The 20,857-nt window shown below is 46.7% G+C and overlaps 1 protein-coding gene across 3 annotated transcripts in view; it reads left to right on the forward strand.

Moving 5' to 3' along the window:
- Nucleotides 1–20,857, forward strand: part of KCNQ4 (potassium voltage-gated channel subfamily Q member 4) — a 1,014,801-nt gene that overhangs the window by 735,271 nt on the left and 258,673 nt on the right. For all 3 annotated transcript variants that reach the window (XM_086955633.1, XM_086955634.1, XM_086955635.1), the window contains exons 5-6: nt 30–155; nt 919–1,029. In XM_086955633.1, coding sequence (XP_086811759.1) covers nt 30–155; nt 919–1,029 — 237 coding nt within the window. The remainder of the gene's footprint in view (nt 1–29; nt 156–918; nt 1,030–20,857) is intronic.

Genomic DNA, 20,857 nt, shown 5'->3' on the forward strand with positions numbered 1-20,857 from the left:
CTGCAACCTCTGTCCTTTGCTCCCTGCAGGAGTTAATCACAGCTTGGTACATCGGCTTCCTGGTGCTCATCTTTGCTTCCTTCCTCGTCTACCTGGCAGAAAAGGATGCCAATCAGGATTTCGCCACCTACGCGGACTCACTGTGGTGGGGTACAGTAAGTTCACATTTTGGGCATTATTCTCAAACCTGGATCCCTGCCTTCGCTCAGAGTTGCCCTCCCCAGCATGCTTCCCCCTCACAATTTAGCACAATCACCAGGGCCGAACTTTGCCGCCCGCTCCACCATGCCACTATCTTAATGTTTACCTTTGTCATCATGCCATTGTGCGACAGTGCGGCAACGCATGGGTCTGAGCTTGCCTCTACGCATCACTTTATGTGCTGTACAGTTGTGTTACCTTCTCTCTTGTGGGCGTCCTGCTAATTTTGTTGAAGCAGCAGCATTCCTTGGGAAAAAGTAGGGAGATATTGTCCTCGGCCTACAGGTGCCATGAAAAGCGAACCCAAAATGCCCAAAGTATGGTTATACATTGTTTGGGGTGCTTTCCCAGTCACATTAGTACTTGTTCTCTCTGAAAACTGAAAGCGAAGGCACTTGATGGAGCACTTTGAGTCTGAGTCGTTGCATCAACCATTGCAGCAGGTACACAGCACTCAGACACAAACAGCCAATCATACCACAGCCATGCTATCTGCAGTGGGGGGCGGAAGCCGCATTCTACTTGGCTTACAGGGGTTTGGGGAATATTTGACAAGCTCGAAGCATGTCTGATTTCACACAATTGAAGCTCACCAGTCCGGCCCATGGAGAGATGGAAGTGTTGCACCTATGTAGGGTTTCCAGGGGGTGCTGCTGTTCTGTGTGGTTGTTCTTGGTGGGGAGACCTGGCTCACTGCTCTTTTGTCTCACACGGCAGATCACGTTGACCACTATTGGGTACGGTGACAAGACCCCCCGGACATGGCTGGGCAGAGTGCTAGCGGCTGGCTTTGCCCTTCTGGGCATTTCTTTCTTTGCTCTTCCTGCCGTGAGTATAACTAACAGTTACTGCTGCTGTGAAATGTACCCAATAAATAGTCCATTGACACTTAGGGGAGGGCCCTCGGGTGAATAGGGGCAACTTTGTCTGGCTCCAGTTTAACGGGCTTGAAGGCCAGGCTGCAGTATCTGTCACACGTTACCCTTCCAGCCCAGCGAGAGAAAAGACAGTACGTTCATTGATATTAGCTGGCATATCTCAAAGTCCTTCTCGGTGCCCTGTCAGAGCACCTGCCCACTTCCCATGCAGCCTGTTGCCTTTACTATCATGCATCTCATTCTCACAGGGGCTTGTGTATTCTCTGTTTCCTGCTATTGGGCTTGGGAATGGGCAGACATCAGAGGCAACACTTTTAATGCTTTTTAACTTTATCTGTGGAGTCTCATATCTCTGGTGTCATGGCAGCAGTGATGGGCACAGTATCTTCCCATCTCCCCCTTCCGGGACTACAGGCTGTAAACTCTGCCAAGGCACACATGCCTATTTTATAGGCCTCTGTCTCACGTCCTTCTAATATTGGAAAGAACAGCTGAGCAGAGGCACATGTGGCCCAGCCTTTACTGATCCCTGATCCACTGGTTAGTGGCTTACTTGCTCTGCTAGTTAGCGGTATCCCCATAGTAAACCAGATGCCACCATGTGGCACAGTGGTGGTAAGGTGATTGTGAATCACTCAAAGGATTGCGTGACCCATTATTCATAAATTTTAACTTAATGCTTGGCTGTCCAGACGCGACAATATAATTGTCTCTATTTATAAACAGCAAGATTGTAACCACAGGAAAACTATCCTAACTTCTTTATTCAGGACCCTCAAACCTAGTGAAAATGGTAAAAAAAATCATCAGGTGAGCAGGTTAGTTTTTTTGCTGGATAAACCTGTGATCCCTTAAGGATGTTGGGGTCCTCGGGCAAGAGATATTTTGGGGGCACCTGTTTAGGACACCTTTGAAATGTATTACCCATTTTGTGCTAATTTAGACCCTATGTTGCCCATGTTGTCACAGGGTGCCCATTGGAAAGCCCTGGCAATTGCCCACTTTTTCCATACCTTACAACGTATCTGGGATAAACAACCACAATATATTCCCATGATTGGTTCATCTGCAAAGAGGGTAAAGAACCTGAACAAATACCACCCTACTTTGGCATCAGACTGATCCCCTACCCCACTGCCCATGAGAGTTCATCTTTTTTAAGTCTCTTATGTTGCTCTTACATGTAGGCTTATGCAACATCATTCGAAGGTGATCTGACACATGGTAGCTTTGTCTGATGGTTAAGTAAGACACCAGGCCCTGATGGCGTCCATCTGGCACTAGCTGCTTGCTGCATCTCATGGTGTCACTCAGCATTGCCCTTTCATATGTAGGCACCATGACACAGAGACCTGTGCTTTAAGAGTCCGAGCTGAGTAGTATCAGAAATGTTTGACATTAATTAGAAAAATGTCAACTAAACAAGACAAGAAGTGTGTAGAAACAACACGTGATAACTAGACTAACCACACCCACTCTCTCCTTCTCCTGCTCCTCTCTATTACTCTTTCTTTCTCATCTTTTTTGTCTCTCTTTTCCTAGTTCTCCCCCCTCTTTCCTTCCCTCATCTCTCTTTTCTTTCTCTTCATTTGTCTCTGTCTCCTTCTACTCTTGTCTTTCTCTTTCTCTCTCTGCTTCTCACTAACTCTCAGTATTAGGAAGAAATTAAAGATTGTATTCCAGGGTTAAACAAAAGGTTCTTCGTGTTGGAGCCACTGGTGTTCAGACGGGGACCAGCAGCATGGGGAGTGGGTGCCCAATGGCAGTTCTTCCCGATGAGAGTGGAAATTCCAACTTTCAATGAGAGGTGGTGGGCGGGACGGAAAACTCCACAAACTAACTCATTCCTGCCTGCCTGATTGGCTGGAAGATGTGGACAGGGTCAACCAGGCGCAGCAGCACAACCCGAGGCAATCAATGTTTGAGCTGGGAGGGCTGAATCAGGGGCACATTTCCTGACCCATTCGTGAACTGATTGCTGCTGCTGCCTCCTCGACCACTGTTGCTCACCTGATGCCTTTCTGTTTGGATCTTTGGCTGGACAACGGCCTCTTTGTTTTTACTGACCAATACCTCTAACTGGGCTTTACTTGCGTAAATGTGATCTCTAAGAGTGTATTTTTGGATTCTTCTGCACTGTTTTGTCGTATTTATGGAGACAAATTGATGCTTGGCCACAGGGCAGGTAGGCAGCTTGGCATCTGACCCTAAAATCTCAGGAGGAATCCAGACTAGGATATCATTATTCACTCAGTTAGGGGTATTGGAGCAGCATTGTGGAAGAGGTCTGGGGTTTGGGCGCTACAGTAACTGCCACCTGGCTCTCCATAGGTGCTCCTTCAACACTGCCAGGGGGTGATTCAGGAAATGATACTTACACCATTACATGGCAGGGCGGCCCCAGGTCTGTCTTCTAATGGATGCCAGTGAGATTGCGTTTTGTGGTTCTCTGGCATGGTTCATCCTCCAGCTTACCAGATGACCCAGGGGTATGGGGAGTGGCTGTTATTGCCTTGTCAAGTACTTAGTAGAGACTCTTTGGGGGATTCTGGGAGAGGGTGAAGCAGGTCATATTTTCAAGGGGATGGTGTTTGAAGGCCCAACCTGTGGATTTAGTAGGGCATGGGGTTGGTTTAGAGTATGCACCCACATGTCAACCCCACTCGTCCTCAGAGGTCCCTCGCCTAAGGAAATTGTCATATTGCCAAGGGGTCACTACTTGTATAACTAGTGAGAAGAGAATGGTGGTCATGGGATCGTAGGTGTGTCTCACCTCAAAATGACCTTAGAATAGATTGAGAACAAGGACCCACAGCAAAGGAAGCCTTCTTCCTGGTACACAAATGCAGATTTGTCGAGGGAGGGTTAAAAGAGACACGGGGTCTGCAGTTGGCAGTTTGGCGCATGACACTGGTTTCTTGGCAAAGTTTTGCTAGCTTAGTATTTTCCACCAAGTCACTCTTTAAATTCAACCTCCGATCTCACTTAAGATATACAAAAAAGGATGAACATTAGCACTAGATATATTTTTGTAACAGTTCTTCTTAAGTTCAGTCTGTAACGCTTTGCTACTTTTGAAGTTGGAAGAGGTCGTTTTATAGCAATGAGCATCCAACATGGTAACAGCATGTGAATCCAGAAAAAGTGCTGTGCGTCATATCCATGTTGGGCCAGGCTCTGCGGAGAGCAAATCTGTATCCTATTTGTCATTAATTTTAATGGTATGTCGATGGCACCATCTAATAGCACCCTTTTACAATGTTGCAAATTTAATAGGCAAATTGACGTTTAGTGGAATTACGTCAATGTGCGCGAAACCCTGTCGTGACTTTTACATGCAAACACACCAAATGTGATATGAGCAATGCTTCCAAATAGTCCAACTACTGGCAATCGCTCAGGCTAACATTCCAACTCATCCTTTTTAGGTCTCGCCTGGCGTTAGCAGCGCGCAAACGCTTGTCACACCATGCGAGGGCGTTTTGGAATCAATACAGATTCCAGATGTGCCTTCGGATGGACAGAAGGCGTGCATGCCGGATTGGATGCATTACTCAGGGCGGGAGATGGACGCACTATATTTTTTCACACTGGCGACAGCCTCACCCCTGCCTCCTCGCAATCTTGCTACACATGTCACAGGCCGCTTCCCTGCCAGTTCCCTGCTCCTCCAGTATCCTGGCAGCGGCGCTTGTTTCTATAGTTAATTCTGCCTGTTCTATGAGCAGACAGCGCTGTTCGAAGAAAACAAGCGGAACTTACTTTAGAAATCAAGCCCAGAATCACATAACAATGTTTTTCGGTTAACAGAATTTGCCAATTACGGAAATGGACAGCTTTCTCTCCTGATTTACCAGGGGTCCCGGAAGATAATTAGCGGGTCGTACTTTGATTACCAGTGCTCTCGGAAGTCCGCGTCTGCAATCCTGTGGGATTTTTTGCATATTTACAGAAAGTCCTCAAAAATTGCACCCCTTTGCGCGATTACTTTGAAGAGAGCCCACTCACTGACATGGTCCTTTCCACGTTATTAAAAGTCATAAGTACAATACATAATCCTACAGTGGATCGTTGCATGAAAACACGTTAAAGATAAATTCTCTTGACTAAAGATCGCTGCCATCTTGCCATTTGGGAGTCGTATAGTCTGGATCGCTGAAATTTGTGCGACTGTGGTAATATCCGCGTAATTACGATTTAAGTGCACTTGCCCCAAAACCAACGGTCTGCCACAGATTTCACAAAATTAAATTGGCTTCTGGCTCAAAATAGATCAAAAGTTACCAAAAATAAGGTTCACACACGGGACTTTGCTAAATGAGGGACCCTTTGCAAAGGGTGGCTGGTCTCATTTTCTTTGCTGATTGCTGTATTCTGATGTTCAATTTGTAATATCAAATTGGAACTTTAAGACAATATCATGTGTAGAAATGACTGCAGAAATAACAGTATTATTGCTGCATTATTTGCCTTTTCTGACAGCGTGATTTAGCCATTCCCGTTGTATAATTGTGCTCTCCAGTGCCGCATAATTCCAGTGGCGCTGCCATAGGGTACTTTTACCATTCAGGAGTGGAGCGTGCTCCATTGCCTTGTCTGAAGGGAAAGGGTCGTACAGATGAAATCCCAACTGTGCAAGCAAGGTACAGCTCTTCAGGGCTAACCGCAATGAAACCTTCTCTTCGGATCTAATGAAGGGACGTTATGTAGGAAGATGTTGTGGAAATTCCACGGGTGCTCCTATACCCAGCAACTTTGAGAACATAACTGCTTTATAAATAGGGGTGCTTTTTAGCTGCATTTTATGTGGTAAAGCAACACAATAATTATCACCATGATAGTAGTACATCCGAACGATTGGTAATATAGTGCAAAAGTACGAGCAGTCGATTCTCACTCTACCTGTCTGTTGCTGTTTTATGATCAGACGTGTTTGAATTTTATACTTCCAGCATGTATTTTGGCGGTGCATGCCGATTCTGGCCTTGAAAGGTCAATGAGGGTAAATCTTAGGTTCACTGGTAGGTCTAGGCCAGTGGCCCATACCAACAGAGGCTGTTTATAAAGGTGACAGCATGGGAACTCCGGAGGAGAGCTGCAGTTGGAGCTGGGCAAGTGTTTCGAACCTGAGGTTAATGCTGAATGTTATTCTGAAATTGCAATGAGGTTCCTGTTTGAATGCATTGATGCACTTTAAGACCTGAACTGCCTGACTCAGAGTTTGAGGGGCGCTTTTCGTTCTTTATGGGATAGAATAAAGGGTTCCTTCTGCAAATGGAAATCAGCTGCCATAAAAACAAGAATTAAAAATGCAATAGGTCTCGCCTTTCATTAAGTTAAAGCCATTTGCTTTGCTGTCCAATACCATTAGCAAAGCAAATGGCTTTAACTTAATCAAAGGCGAGACCTATTTTTTTTTATAGAGTTTTAATATAGCGCGACTTGTCCCGAATCGGGTATCAGAGTGCTTTACATAGCACCAGTTGCATTACATGAGGACACATTCATTTTTAGTTAGGCATGGGGAGATTAAGTGATATGCCCAGAATCACAGGATGTTCAGCGTCATTTTCAATGCTTGTTTTTTCCTACATGCCAGCTCAGATTAGACCCAGTAATATGCAAATCACCCTTGGTCCTGCTCCAATAGAAACAGTCCAGCCCAAACTTCCAAGTCGAGTTCTCGCTGAACCGGAACACAAGCAACCCAAGACCAGTTTCGGCCTATTTGGGCTTCTTCAGCCAGATGCAACTTGGTTCCAGTAGTACAGTGAGCACAGGGCACACATCTGGGCAGAACCATGACACTTCTATGTGCTTCACGGGAGAATTGATGTTCAACGGCTGTACAGCAACATTCCCTTGTTGTGCTGCACATTAAAGTACCTTTTACGTGTTTCACTGGTGAACTGATGTTCAATAGCTGCACAGCAACATTCCCTTGTGCTGTACATAAAGCAGGGCCAGCTTTTGCCATGGGCACTTCATAGAGCTGTTCAATAAGGCTCAGAGGCAGTCACGTGCCACTCATTTGGTACTGTGAAAAGAAGCAGTAGTACATACTACGACTTATTTACATCTTTTTCGTACGTAAAATACATTTTGTGTTATTTGTTTTAATGTCGCAGACAGTTCTCGCTAGGAACCACTGATGCTTGCAAGGTATCTACCGCTGACAGTGCCTTATACCTTCCATCTCGAGTAGAAGCAAAGTTTTCTTGAACTGTAACTTCCCTCGCAGGTCTAAGGACGGTGGCTGGTAGGTTAATTCTCTCCATTTTGGGCCTAGGGACATTGTGCAGCAACGTGGCTCTCCCTTGGTGGCCCGGAGACGTACTCACGGCTCCATGTGCACTTTTATCTGCTCCGGCTCACTGACTGGTTTTCTAATCCAGGGGTATTCTGTGACATCTCAGTGTTTTAACAGTTCCGGTGCACACTCAGTGGTCCGGGTGCAATACCTGTGCCCAAGGTCACTGGCAAGTTTTCCACCTGTCTCATTTGACCCCAGGTGTCGTCTGTTCTCTCCGTTCTCTAAGTGGACCAGGACACTGCCAAGTATACAAGAGCCGTCTCTCTCCGCCCTCGGGACTCTGCTCCCCCTCAGTAGCACAGGAAGGGACAGTGGCCCCCACTGGTCCCTGTGCGCTCTGTCTGCTGAAAGTCACTGACTGGTATATATAGCTGTCTCCATCTTTGGCTGAGAGCACGCTGGGTGTCCCCTCTCTTGAGTGGTCCAGATGAACTGTCTGATTATATCTCGCCTCCCTCCCACCTTTGCCTCCTAAGTGTCTCACTTCTTCCTATGTGGCCGTGATAACTTCTCTCTGCCCAGGACCACTCACTGACTGATATCTATGCAGGATCCTCCCTCCCCCACACGTGGGCAATTGCCCGCGGGGATCACCGCTCTCCCTTTCACTGGCACAGTGCCCGTGGGCAGTGCCCGCCGCCTGCCTCTCTTTGCCGCGACTCTTGAATCACCTCTAGTCCTGGCCTGAAACACATATTAGTATATATAAGGAAAAAAAACTGACTGCACTTACAGACGCTGACATCCAAAAATAAACACAGCGACGGAAACATAACTTTTACTGTGTTTTCTCAGCGTGCATTGCCTATTTCGGGAGGGTCGGCGCATTGAGAGCGGTGCCTTGTTCAGGCCGTGCCAGCTGCCTCTACGAACGCTACCATTCCAAAGAAATATTATATCTCATCCCTCATCCAGAGACTTCCCAAGCATTTCCATGGCAACAGACTTTGGTGTCCCACCAAGGACATCGGACTAATTTATCCAAGATAAAGCGGGCCATGAATAGACTGCGTGTGAGAACGTGCGCCTGTGGGTGCACATTACTGCCGCTGCATGCGCCGGACCGGTCTGCGGTAGGAATGTCTGCCCTCCACCCCCCCAAAAAAAGCAGTCAGTCTCCGTGTGTGTGTGCAAGTGAGAGGGAAGGGACATCATTCTGCTTTTGTATAAGAGAGGAAAACAGTGCTTGTGTGTGAGAGAGAGCACAACGTGTCTGAGGTAGACGCCCTGTCCAGATGTGAGCTTTTTCACAGCCTCCCTTTCAGCCTGGTTCGCTGATGGAACAGCAATTTATTTATAAAGTTTTATATAGCGAAACTTACTTAAACCCATGCTAACTTCTTGCCCATCCACCAACCCCACTAATCTTAAAGCGACACCAATACATCATGTTGAAACTCCTGCACACCCATTCCAATGAAGAGCACCCTTGCATGAAAACAAAAAAGGCTTTCCTTGGAAAACAAAACCCAGACCCAAACTTGCTTATGTGGGGTGAGGGGAATGAGGGGAAGGAATCTTTTTTCTCTACTCCTAGTCCTGTCAACCTTCAGGTCTCCACAAGCAAAATGGGGTGAGGCTATAACAAAAAAATACCCCCAAGTAGCCCACATAACCCAAACCCGGAAAATTAACCTGGACTGTACCATCTCCTCAATCCTACCGGGGGGCATACCTACCCGTTGTTAGCTGCCCCACAAACTCCAATTGGAAGAGAGAGTAACACCACATCTAGGTTTGTGTGAAAAAGGCCACTTTTATTGAAACAGGAGCACATTACACATTCCTAGGACTTATACCTTACATAACAAATGCTTCACTATACAACAACTTAAACTATACATTTCCCTACACCCACGTCTTCCCCCAACATCACCTAACCCAGTAACTATGCAAATCCTGCCATATCTGAAACTCAACAATTGTGACCTTTAGACCTTATAAAAATAATAAAAATAATAATCCACATTTGTAAAGCGCGAACAATCACCCGTAAGGGTCTCCAGGCACTGGGGGCCGTCGGGAAGATTAAGCAAGCTTTTGCCCAGAGTCACACGGCGCTGGGCTAATCTGCCACCGGCACTTGGGATCAAACTGTGATCCTCCGATTCCAGCGTCAGTCGTCCTGGCCGCGGCGCCACACCTCTCCCTTCAACATCCCCTACTCCTTATCACTGCATCTATTAACTTCTAACTAAACAAACTTGCTAAAGTGTAATCTTTCACTTCCTGGCACATCCAGATGTGAGCTTGTTCACAGCCTCCCTTTCAACCTAGTTCGCCGATGGCAATAACAATAAACGTGGCAAAACGCATCCCAACTTCTCAGCCAAGTGCCACTCAGGCAAAAGCCCGACCCTGGACTTTTCCTGCCCACCCCCTGGAGCGCTGTATTATTTATATGTTTAAGGCCTTAGCCAAAACCTCTTAAATTTGCAAAAAGTACAAAGCCATGCCCCCTGTGGTTTATTCTCTCTCAAATCTGTCTTCATAGCTCGCAACAGTACCAAACAAAAGAATGGCCCATGGTCCCAATAGATAACTCGTCGCACTCTAGACCCAGAACCCAACCTATAACAAAAACAAAACATTAAATACTAGAAAGAGTAAGGCAACCCTGATCTCAAGTTATCACCCCGTTCTCTCATACCTCTTGTAACAATCAGAGGACCACCACCCCAACTGCATACTGTTCTTACGGTACCAACCTCTCCTACCCACCTCTGTGGCCACTCCAATCCGAAAAAGAGTGTGTTCCATAATCCCTTGACGGCACCCCCGACAGGGCCAAAACTCACCACTTCACTTCAAGGCATCCCAATACACCCTCTACCTCCCAAAAATTCAGACTCCCTAAAGGCCACAAAGAACATCCCCATCACTAGTGTTCTAAACAAATCCGTTTTATTGATGCCCTTGGATCTCAATGGCCATGCTCAACAATAGTTATGTCAACGGCTTCCTTCTCGGACCCACCGGTCCACTTTCCCTGGCCCAGCCTTCCAACAGTCCCTTCACCGGCTCGCTTGCGGATGGTGCATAAACCCACAGCAGCTTCCCCATGAATTCTTCACCTGCTAAGTTTCCTGTGATGGTAACCCCTGACTACCCCTTCTCTCTTAGTGTCAAAAGGGACTGAATCACATGTTCAGTTCTCTGCCACCCAGACGCCCTACGCTGAGCACCTGTTTCCAGAAATTCCACCCTAGTCTGAGTGTCCAAACTCCTTGTGGACACAGTCAAAGACCCTACCACCAGCTGTAACCTCCTCTGTTTCCTACAGTCCAGAGCTCCTCCCACATTGGCGTCTTGACTCTGTCAGCTTCCGTGGTCAGACCCTGGAATATCTCCCTCTGTGAATGAAACAACCGAATTTCATGTTTCAAACAACCCAGCACAAACACTCATAAGAACTTCAACACCTGGATATCCCTGCCTGACTACCTATTTAGAATGTGCACCACTGCCATGTTGTCTATCCCAAAAGTCACAATCTGATGGGACAACTCAGCTTCCGAAAGAGTGATAACGACTACCTGCTGAAAAAACTCCCAAAAAGCAATACTTCTGCCCCGTTCTTCCACTCCTCAGCACACCAATGTCCCTACCAATAGAAACCAAAACCCATGCTACCCACTGTATCAGAGAAAATCTGTATGTCCTACACTGCCTCCCCCAAACTGAGCGAGGGAACGCCACTTAATTAAGGAAAAAATGTCACATCCGCATATCCTCCTTCACCTCGCTGACAACCTCAAATGGTGATGGGGTAGTGACAGTCCTGACAGTGACAAATCAAATCATCAACAAAAACTCCTGCAATCCCCTTACCACACTATAAGCAAAGTTCAAATGACCCAGTAGCCCCTGTATGTCCTTCACGCATGCCCTGTCCTACTGCAGCATGGTATCCCACACCAACTGCATTGTCAACTTTTTGTCCACTGGCACAGAATAAATTTAAATGCCCAGAAAGTCATGACTGTACTGGGACCTACTGTCTAAGCTGCGGCCAACAGGACCCCGATTTTCTCCATGAGCTCTTGGAGACTTACTAGCAGCCCTTGGCAGTCCGCCGAGGTAGGTTTGCACACAATGAAAAAATCATCCAAATAGCGTGTCACATCGACATGCCCCGTGGACCACGTGAATAACCACTGAATCACTGTCAGTAAAACTACTCTCCCACCCTCATAGCTACACCATTAAGTTAGGCCCTCTGTGAGCCCCTGCACTCCCGTAGTAATGGTGTTTGAGGCCTTGAGGCTTGAGGTTATACCTGTGCCTCATCCCTGGTGGTTCAGTAGACCTCTGACTCCTTCTCTCGCTCTTCTCCACTTTCTGCCCCCCTCATCCTCTCCTTCTGCTCCGTGTCACCCTCTAGCTTCTCTGCTTTTTACTCTGTTTCATACATTATTCTTCTTGCACTTTTTCTCTTTATTTCACTTTTCCTTGCTCTTTTGCCTCTTTTCCCCCATTTTTCCCGCCGCTGCTGCCCCAGCGTCCCCTCCCTTCCAGCACGACTAGCACATTCCAGTTTCCCTCCCCGCTCCCGCCTCCCAGCTGTCCAGCTCTCCCTGACCCTCACTCAATGGTGGCCGCTGCTGGGACAGGCGAGCAAGACCACTGACTCACTGTCAGTGAAACTGCTCTCCCACTCTCGCAGCTCCACCATTAAGTGAGGCCCTCTGTGACCCCCTGCACTCCTGTAGTGTTGGAGTGCAGGGGGTCACAGAGGCCCTCCTCCACCCGCAGGTTATAGCTGCCCCTCATCCCTGGTGGTCCAGTGGTCCTCTGACTCCTTCTCTCGCTCCGCTTTCTGCTTTCTGCCCCCTTCATCCTCTCCTTCTGCTCCCTGTCACCCTCTACCTTCTTCACCCTTCAGTCATTTTATCATTTTTTCTCTGCATTCTGCTCCGTTTCACCCTTTATTTTTGCACTTTTTCTCTTTATTTTACTTTTCCTCGCTCTTTTGGCCTCCTTTCCCCTGTTTTTCCCGCCGCTGCTGCCATTGTGACCCCTCCCCGCGCAACCACCCCTTTCCAGTTTCCCTCCCCGCTCCCGCCTCCAGCTGCCCAGCTCTCCCCGACCCCTACCTAATGGCGGCCACTGCGGGTGCAGGCGAGCATGAACACTAAATCACTGTCAGTGAAACTGCTCTCTCACCCTCGCAGCTCCACTATTAAGTGAGGCCCTCTGTGAGCCCCTGCACTCCCATAGTGCTGGTGTTCAAGGCTCTCCTCCACCCGCGGATTATGCCTGTGACTCATCCCTGGTGGTCCAGTGGACCTCTGACTCCTTCTCTGCTTTCTGCCCCCTTCATCCTCTTCACCTCTTATTTATTTTTATATTTTATTTAAGAAGTTTTCTATAGCGCTGGCCTGACTCTAGGGTATCGGAGCGCTTTACATCAAGTACATAGCAGATAATCACCAGATGCAAAATAGAGAGCGACGTATTAACAGAGGAATGCAAAATAAAAGAGCAACACATTATAGTGCAGGACAGTCTTTGTCTTCGGGATTCTACGGAGTCTTATAGTTGGAGCAGAGCGTGATGTCCACTTGCTGCCCAAGCTATCCACTCCCTAGGGAGCGACTGATTAACAGGGTTTTGAGTTGGCTTTTGAATTCTACTAAGGAGGGAATGGTTCTGATGTGAGGGAGAATAAAGTTCCAGATTTTAAGAGTGCTTCCGGTAAAGGATCGGTCCGCAGTCTTTTTCTTCTAGTTTTTGGTGGGATGAGTAGGAGGGAGTTTGTGCTTTTCAGGTTCCTAGTCTGACCAGCTTTTTTGATTTTTTTTGCCAGATATTCGGGTTTGCCGGTGTGAAGGGTTTTATGGGTGAGGCAGGCTGTTCTGAAGCTAATCCGCATTTCGACTGGAAGCCATTTTAGTTCCCTGAGTGCAGGGGAGATATGATCAAATTTCTTGATACCGGTGCTCATTCTGGCAGAAGCATGCAGCGTTGTTTTGATGTGGGAGCTAGATGCGATTTTGGAATTCCTGAGAAGACTGCGTTCCCATAGTCTAGTCTTGACAGTACCAGAGATTGAGTGGCTTGTTTGAGATCACTGGGCGGAATTAAGGGTTTTATTTTGTTCTGTAGTCTGAGGTTAAGGAGAGCACTTTTGGCCGAAATCTTAATGTGTCTCGTCATGTTCAGTTTTGGGTCTAGAGTGATGCCTAGTGACTTGACAGAGTCTGCTAGAGTGAGATTCCTGTTCAGCGCATCGACGGCCTTTAACCATTCGGCAATTTGGTGGTTATCCTCCCTATTCGAGATGAGGAGAGTCTCAGTCTTGTCCGGGTTTAGTTTAAGGTGGTTGCATCTCTCAGTACATCATTGAGTCTTTGAATGTCTTTGAGAGAGGTAGTTTCCAAATAAATCTGGATGTCATCAGCGTAGAAATTGAAGCGGATGTTGGCTTTTCTGAGTAGTTTGGAGAGAGGTTTCATATAGATGTTAAAGAGTTGCGGTGATAGCACTGGGGATTGAGGGACGCCCTTGTTGACTTGTTCGAGGTCTGAAGTGAAGTTTTTTATTTTTATTTTTTGTGTGCGATTGTGTAGAAAGGAGGAGAACCATTGGAGGACTACCTCGCCAAGACCAGCTCTTTCTTGAAGAGCCCTTATGAGGAGTTTGTGATCTACTGTGTCAAATGCTACCGAGAGGTCCAGGAGAATGAGGAGGCAGCATTGGTCAGAGTCTAGTGATCCGTGGATATCGTCGATGATGTTGAGGATCGCGGTTTCAGTGCTACAGCCTTTTCTGAAGCCAAACTGGTGGGGGTACAGGAGACTGATCTTGTCTAGGTGTTGGGTTAGTTGTTGTAATAGGCATATTTCTAGGGTTTTTGGTCGAAGGGGGAGGTTTGACACAGGTCTAAAGTTGTTCAGCTCCGTAGCGTCTAGGACAGGTTTTTTCAACAGTGGTGTGACTTGTCCCATTTTAAGGCCGTCTGGACCGACTCCATTTTACAGGGAGCTATTTATGATCGTGCACCAGAGCGAAGGTAAGGCGCGCTTCAGTTTTTTGGTCAGTAGTGGAGGAATGGGGTCTAGGACATGAGCTGAGGGTTTGGAGGTGGAGATCGGCGTGACTACCTCAGTTTCTTGAATGGGGCAGAAACTTAGCCAGGAAGTGAAAGAGGTACCAGGAGAAGGATCAAGCGACCCAGCTGCAATGCTCTTCGTGGGGTGTGTGTTGTTGACTTCCAGTGAGAGTTCGATTTCAGTGATCTTATCATTGAAGAAATTAGCGAAGTTGTCGCAGAGTTCTTTGGACGCCTGTATAGAGGAGGACACAGGCTTGGAGGTTTGTTGTCTAATGATGCTATAGAGCTCCTTGGGTCTGTTTTTACACTGACCAGCGCCACACAGAAAAAGCTGGATTTCTTGTTTTTGATGTGATTGTTGTACTTCCTATGGGCTGATTTGAGTTGATCACGGAGGATGGACTAGGGTTATTTCTCTACTTTCTTTCTTTGGCTCTTAGTTTTCTCCTTTCAGAATTGAGGTCGGAGTTGAACCATGATCTGGATGGAATGGCTCAGCTCTTTTTCATCTTTAGGGGAGCTAGTTGGTCAAGCATGGACACTAGCTTTGCGTTGTAACACTCAGTGAGTTCATTTGTGGAGAGGTGGTCGTTGGTGTCGGGAAGAAGTGAGCTTATCCGTTCTTCAAGGACTTCCATGGGTATCTGAGAGAAGTTTCTCAACCATTTGGGGGGTTCTTGCAAAGGCGTTTGAAAGAGAGTTAGTTGGTTGATATGAAATAAGATCATGTGGTGGTCTGACCAGTCCACGGGGAGTATGTGGTTGATTGTGATTGTGTCTCTTTGAGCGATGATGGCATCCAAGGTGGCTCCTTTGTAGTGCGTCTCCTCTGTGCAGTATTGGATTAAGTTGTTGTCACAGAGGAGACTGGATAGCGGTTGGATTAGCGGGTTGTTCGTTTCATTCCACCTCAGGTTAAGGTCACCAAGAATTGGACTATTGGCATCTCTAAGTGCACCATGAGCTATCAGGTCAGATAAGTGTTGCCCAAATGCGGAGGTGTTGCCTGGTGGATGATAGAGAAGGTGGCAGAGCAAAGTTCCATTATCTTTGGTCTTAGTGTTGGCTCAGAGACATTCAAATGAGTTGTAATTGCATGAATCTATTTCCATGATGACCATGTTATCTTTATGGATGATATCAACCCCTCCCCCTCGCTGATCTTTTCTGTCTTTGTTAATGATGGAAAAACCTGGGTGGTAACATGTCTAAGCATGGTGGGGAGACCTCGTTGAGCCAGGTCTCCGTGATGAACGCAATGTCGATGTCATGCGAGAGGATGGCCTCTGCTAGCTCAGTTCACCCTCTAGCTTCTTCACCCTTCAGTCTTTTCATAACTTTTTCTCTGCTTTCTGATCCATGTCACCCTTTATTATTTTTGCACTTTTTCTCTTTATTTCACTTTTTGTCACTCTTTTGGCCTCCTTTCCCTCGTTCTTCCCGCCCCTGCTGCCACTGCGGCCCTCCCTCCCTAGTGCTACCAGCCCGTTCCAGTTCCTCTCCCTGCTCTCGCCTCCCAGCTGTCCAGCCCTCTTTGACCCCTACTTAATGACGGCTGCTGCGTGCCCTGCGCCAAAGCCAAGCCCGTCTGCGTCTGTCTGCGACCCGACCGCGACCAGCGGCAGGATTCCTGGATCTCTTAACCTCCAATGCTACAACCCAGAGACATTCCACACACTCAACTCAGGCTTTTTAGTTCACTGATGATTTATGGTTAAAAACTATGGGCCCAATTCACAGGAGTAATCTGAGATGAAAGTCTAATTTTACAACTTTCAGTATTCACAAAGGGCATTTACGGATAGCAAAGTTAGACTTTTGGTGTAAGTTTGGACCAAAAGTCTGACGTAAACCAAAAGTCTAACTTTACTACTACTAAAGTTAGAATTTTGGTCTAAGTTGGACTTTTGGTCAAAACTTAGACCAAAAGTCTAACTTTAGTAGTAGTAAACTTAGGGGCAGATTTACAAGCCCCTTGCGCCGCTTTTATCCCGCCGTTGCGTCACTTCAGTATGCAGCAGCGACGTAAAGCCAGCGCCATGCTGCATGGTATTTACAATGTGAGGCATCTGGGAGATGCGTCACGTTGTAAAGCCTTGCGCCATATGTAGACGTTCCGGCATAGGGGGGCGTTCCCGTGCAGGAACGCCTCCTAATAGTGGCTGAGTGAAATCTACAAGATTTCACTCAGTCACTTTTAAGGCCATGCTGCGTCAAAACCCTGCGCCTGCTTGAATGCAGGCGTAAGGGTTAACGCAGCATGTTAGGGATAAGGCACCCCCGAGCCTTGCTGGAGCTGCGTCACGCTTGCGACGCAACTCCAGCAATGTGCCTCCTTTAGACGGGGGATGTGACACGCATCTGCCCATCCGTGTGCCGCATTGTAAATGCGGCACATCAGTGGTGGCGCACTTGTGGGCAGATGCATTGCAACTCTTCTGGCGCATCCCTGCTGATTAGTAGAGATGTACCAGAAGTTGTAAATCTGCCCCCGCAATTTGGTCTAAATTAGACTTTTGGTCTAAACTTAGACCAAAAGTCTAACTTTACTACTTGTAAATGCCCTTTGTGAATACCAAAAGTCGTAAAGTTAGACTGTTGTCTTGGATTACTTTTGTGAACCGGTCTCAATCACTTTTAATAAGTTCTTCTCAATGCAATGCTATTATGTGAAGTATAACTATCAAAGCTTCCACATGTTAAAGAAATAATTTTTTTAATAAAAATTGAAGACGCTTTCTTATATTTAATTTATGTGATTTTTGTTGTATGATCTACAGAGCAAACATGTTCTTGACTCGGCTCCTGCACAGGCTCTAGGAGCCGAGCAAGTATCTTGGCTGGACTCTCATTCTTAATTGGTTGGCTCACCCAGCCCTGTGTAAAAGTGAGCGACTTGTTTGATACAAGAACACAGCGCACGAACATGTGAATGAAACAGAGAGATAGGGAGAACGAGAGGAGAGCACATTAGACAAGCTTGAAAGAGGGGGGTTGTAAGACTTGACTATCATGTTTCTGTGAGTGCAGTTTGATGTAAAGAGAACATGGAGTGTAACATTACAAGGTGAAAATAGTACCTTAGGCATGTAAGGGTGTCTGTAAGAGATCACTGTGCGTGATTGTGTGGGAGAGGCTCATTGTTCTGTGAGAAACATACATGCGAGAGCACAGCAAGCAAGTGTAAAGAGAGCACAGGTCTGGGGGTGGCAGGTGTGGTTGCTTGTAAGAGTGAACACAGTGTTTATAATAGAGGGACGTGCGCCTGAAATCTGTCCGGGTGTGTGTGTGTGTGTGCGCGTGCGTCCTTACGTGGGTGTTTGTGCGTGTGTCTGAGAGCTGCGCTTTGTGCGTGTAAGAGAACGCACCTAGGAGCTCGTGTGAAAAAAGAAAAGTTTGTCACTGGCATGCTTGCGTTTAAGAGAGAGTACAGTTGGGCTTATTTACAAGCCCCTTGCGCCACTTTTGCGTCATTTGTAACATGAGAAAAGTGACGCAAAAGTGGCGCAAGGGGCTTGTAAATCATCCAAAGTGGTCATAGAAAGCTAAAGGTACCACTCCATATAAGAGACCTTGCACTTTTATGCACACGGGATAGCTTGTGCATTTGCGTGCAAGGGATGTCTGTGTGAGAAATAAAATGTGTGTGGGAAAGTGCCAGGAGGGAAAACTCTTTGAGAAAGAATGGGTTGTGTGAGTCAGTTTGTGACAGTGACATTTAAGGCCCTGTTTCTGGAATGAAGTGACACGTTTCAGAGACCTGCATGTTACTTTTGTAAACTTCAGTAAATCGTGTCAGGAACAAAATCTGATATTACATCATATCTATTCTTTTTATGGCCTCAGAATTACAAACTAATGAGGCTGTTTCCCAGAATTCCACGAGAGTCTGAAATGTTAGATTTATGGCACTTCAGCTGACTAAACCAGTGTTAATTCTACTTGTGATATCTGTTCCAACCTTCCTCTGTATTATTTGGCTCTCTATCGCCACTTAGTGCTAACTCAACCTTTAGGAGGGCTGATGGATTGACCCTGTGTTCCTAATGTGATAGCACTATATTTACATCTCAACCAGACAGCTTTATGAGGAGCAGCAGAGCTGACTGCATTAGGAACCGGCTTGATTTCCATCAAAAGGACACTCAGGTTTGAATCTCGCGAGTATTTTTTGAGTTTTAGCAAAATTTGTTGGTGGAAGGCATAAAGATCTGGGAGCCACGTAGGAGTAAATGGGAACGGGAACAGACTGGTATGTTTATTGCTTCAGCGCTACCTTCCTCCTCCCTCTGGCCTGTCCCCTTCCTGCTCTCCCTACTTTCCTCCCTTTGGACCTTATTTAGATGTTTCCTGAGCAGCTTCTTTCTTGGTGAGGGAGATGGAGTAAATTACTCCTTCACTCAGTCGAAGGGGCCGCCCGCCCTATTGAGAAATGACCTCCAAGCAGGCTGTCATTCCTTTAAGTATTTGCAGGATCCCTACCAATGTTTTTGAAGTTTGGTGCATGGTCCATCAGCATGATGAAGCACTCCAGTGTAGGAAGCTGGCTCTCTAAACAGTGCACTAAAATGAAGTAAACTGTGCAGAGTCCAGTGAGTCCCAGATTGGTAAACAGAGACAAATGTAGATAATACGAACGCTCTATTTGAGGTAGCGTGGTCTCTGTCACCGAGGAGCTGCAAGGTGGTAAACCAGACATTCTGGGTTAGATGCCTGTGGACGGCAGGGGAAGAGTTCCTCTACCTCAAATAAGTTACCTGGCAATTAGCGAAGGGCTGGGCGTGCTTTGGGATTCTTGGGGTCCTCACAGCAGCAGGACGAGACAGCACACCACGATTGTTGGGTCTTGGAAGCAGCAGGCAGGATTTCATGCCAAAATTCTACAGCAGGTCTTCTGTTCACGGGCCAACAGCTCTTCTTTGTCCGTATCTTCTTTGAATCTGTCGAAGTTCAGGAGCCAGGGATGCCACCTAAATACTTTATTTAGGGGTGTTACTCGGGGTGACAGGCAGTAGCCAATGGGCTACCTACCTTTTGGGTGTCTGCATCCTCTAGGTGACCACTTCCTGTGGGAAGGGCCACTACCTTGACCCTATTTGGCTAATTCCCTTTCAAATCAAGATGGAGAGAAATGAAAAGTAGGCTCCACATCACCTGCCCGTCTTTAGGGCAGGCGCTGGCTGAATGAGGACCCACCTCCTAATTTAACTAATTTTCCCACCTGTCCTCCCGCCTAATGTGGAGCAGGGTTGTTGGTATTCTTCACGAGCTGAATCTGCCTGGGTCGTATTTCAAAGGTAGCATTGCGTTTGAAGCTTCGCTCCCTGGAATGCCATCCTGTCCTGGGGAGGTGTGAAGTACCTCCAAACAGAGAAGGTTTTGTTTCTGGCCTCCAAGAGGGCAGTTGTAGGAAGCTGGATCTTAATATAGTGAATTAAAATAAAGTACACTGTGCAGGCAGTTCAGTGAGACCCAGATTGGTATATAGGGACAAAAATAGATAACACTCTATTTGTGGTAGTGTGGGCGAGCACTTAGGCTTATCAGACCATAATATTAAGGATTTGTTATACTCACAGAGGCAATAAATGATGCACACACTCTAGAATAATCTGTGAGAAACTTATAGAAATAATACCGATTTTTATATCATTTTTCAGACTGATAACTTCATTCTACAGTAATTGCTTTTCAAAGATAGGAATTTTTGAAGTCAATAGAAGAAAGTAGAAAACTGCATATAAAATCATACACTTGGATTTCGAGGTACATCTTTGGGATTTAGGTAGGTAGCAAGGCCAGGCCCAAGTTTTCACTTACGATTCTCAAGTTTCCCAGACTCGTCCCGGAGCAGGGTGCTGAAGCTGTTAATTGCTGGGGCTGTTGGCACCCGGAAAACACACTGCACAAGGGTACTTAAAGGAAATCCGAGGGGTCCCACTTGAGGGAGCAGGTCGCAAGGGCCTCAGGACCATGGAAGCACATCTGGTTCATCGGTACCAAGGCCGGGTGAGCTGGGTGCAGAGAAAAATGACAGATCATACTATGCAATGACAGACCATACTACTTCATCCCATCCTATCCCATCCTGTACTATACATTGACAGGCCAGGCCATACCATACCATACATTCATATGAAATCATTGGCCAATCATACTATACGTATTATGCAATACAAACTATACGGTGCCGTACCATACCATACATTACTGTGCAATGACAGACTATACAATGGCATACCATTCCATGCCACACCATACCACAATGACAGGCAATACTATTGGATACTATACAATGACATGCTATACCATAACATACAATACAAAGGCAGGAACTTCCATATTGCTCCATACCATACTACATAAAGACTCACCAAAAATACCATGCTATAAAAGGACTTGCCATAC

The sequence above is a fragment of the Lissotriton vulgaris genome, chromosome 2_1, assembly GCF_964263255.1.
Source record: "Lissotriton vulgaris chromosome 2_1, aLisVul1.2, whole genome shotgun sequence".
Classification (NCBI taxonomy): domain Eukaryota; kingdom Metazoa; phylum Chordata; class Amphibia; order Caudata; family Salamandridae; genus Lissotriton; species Lissotriton vulgaris.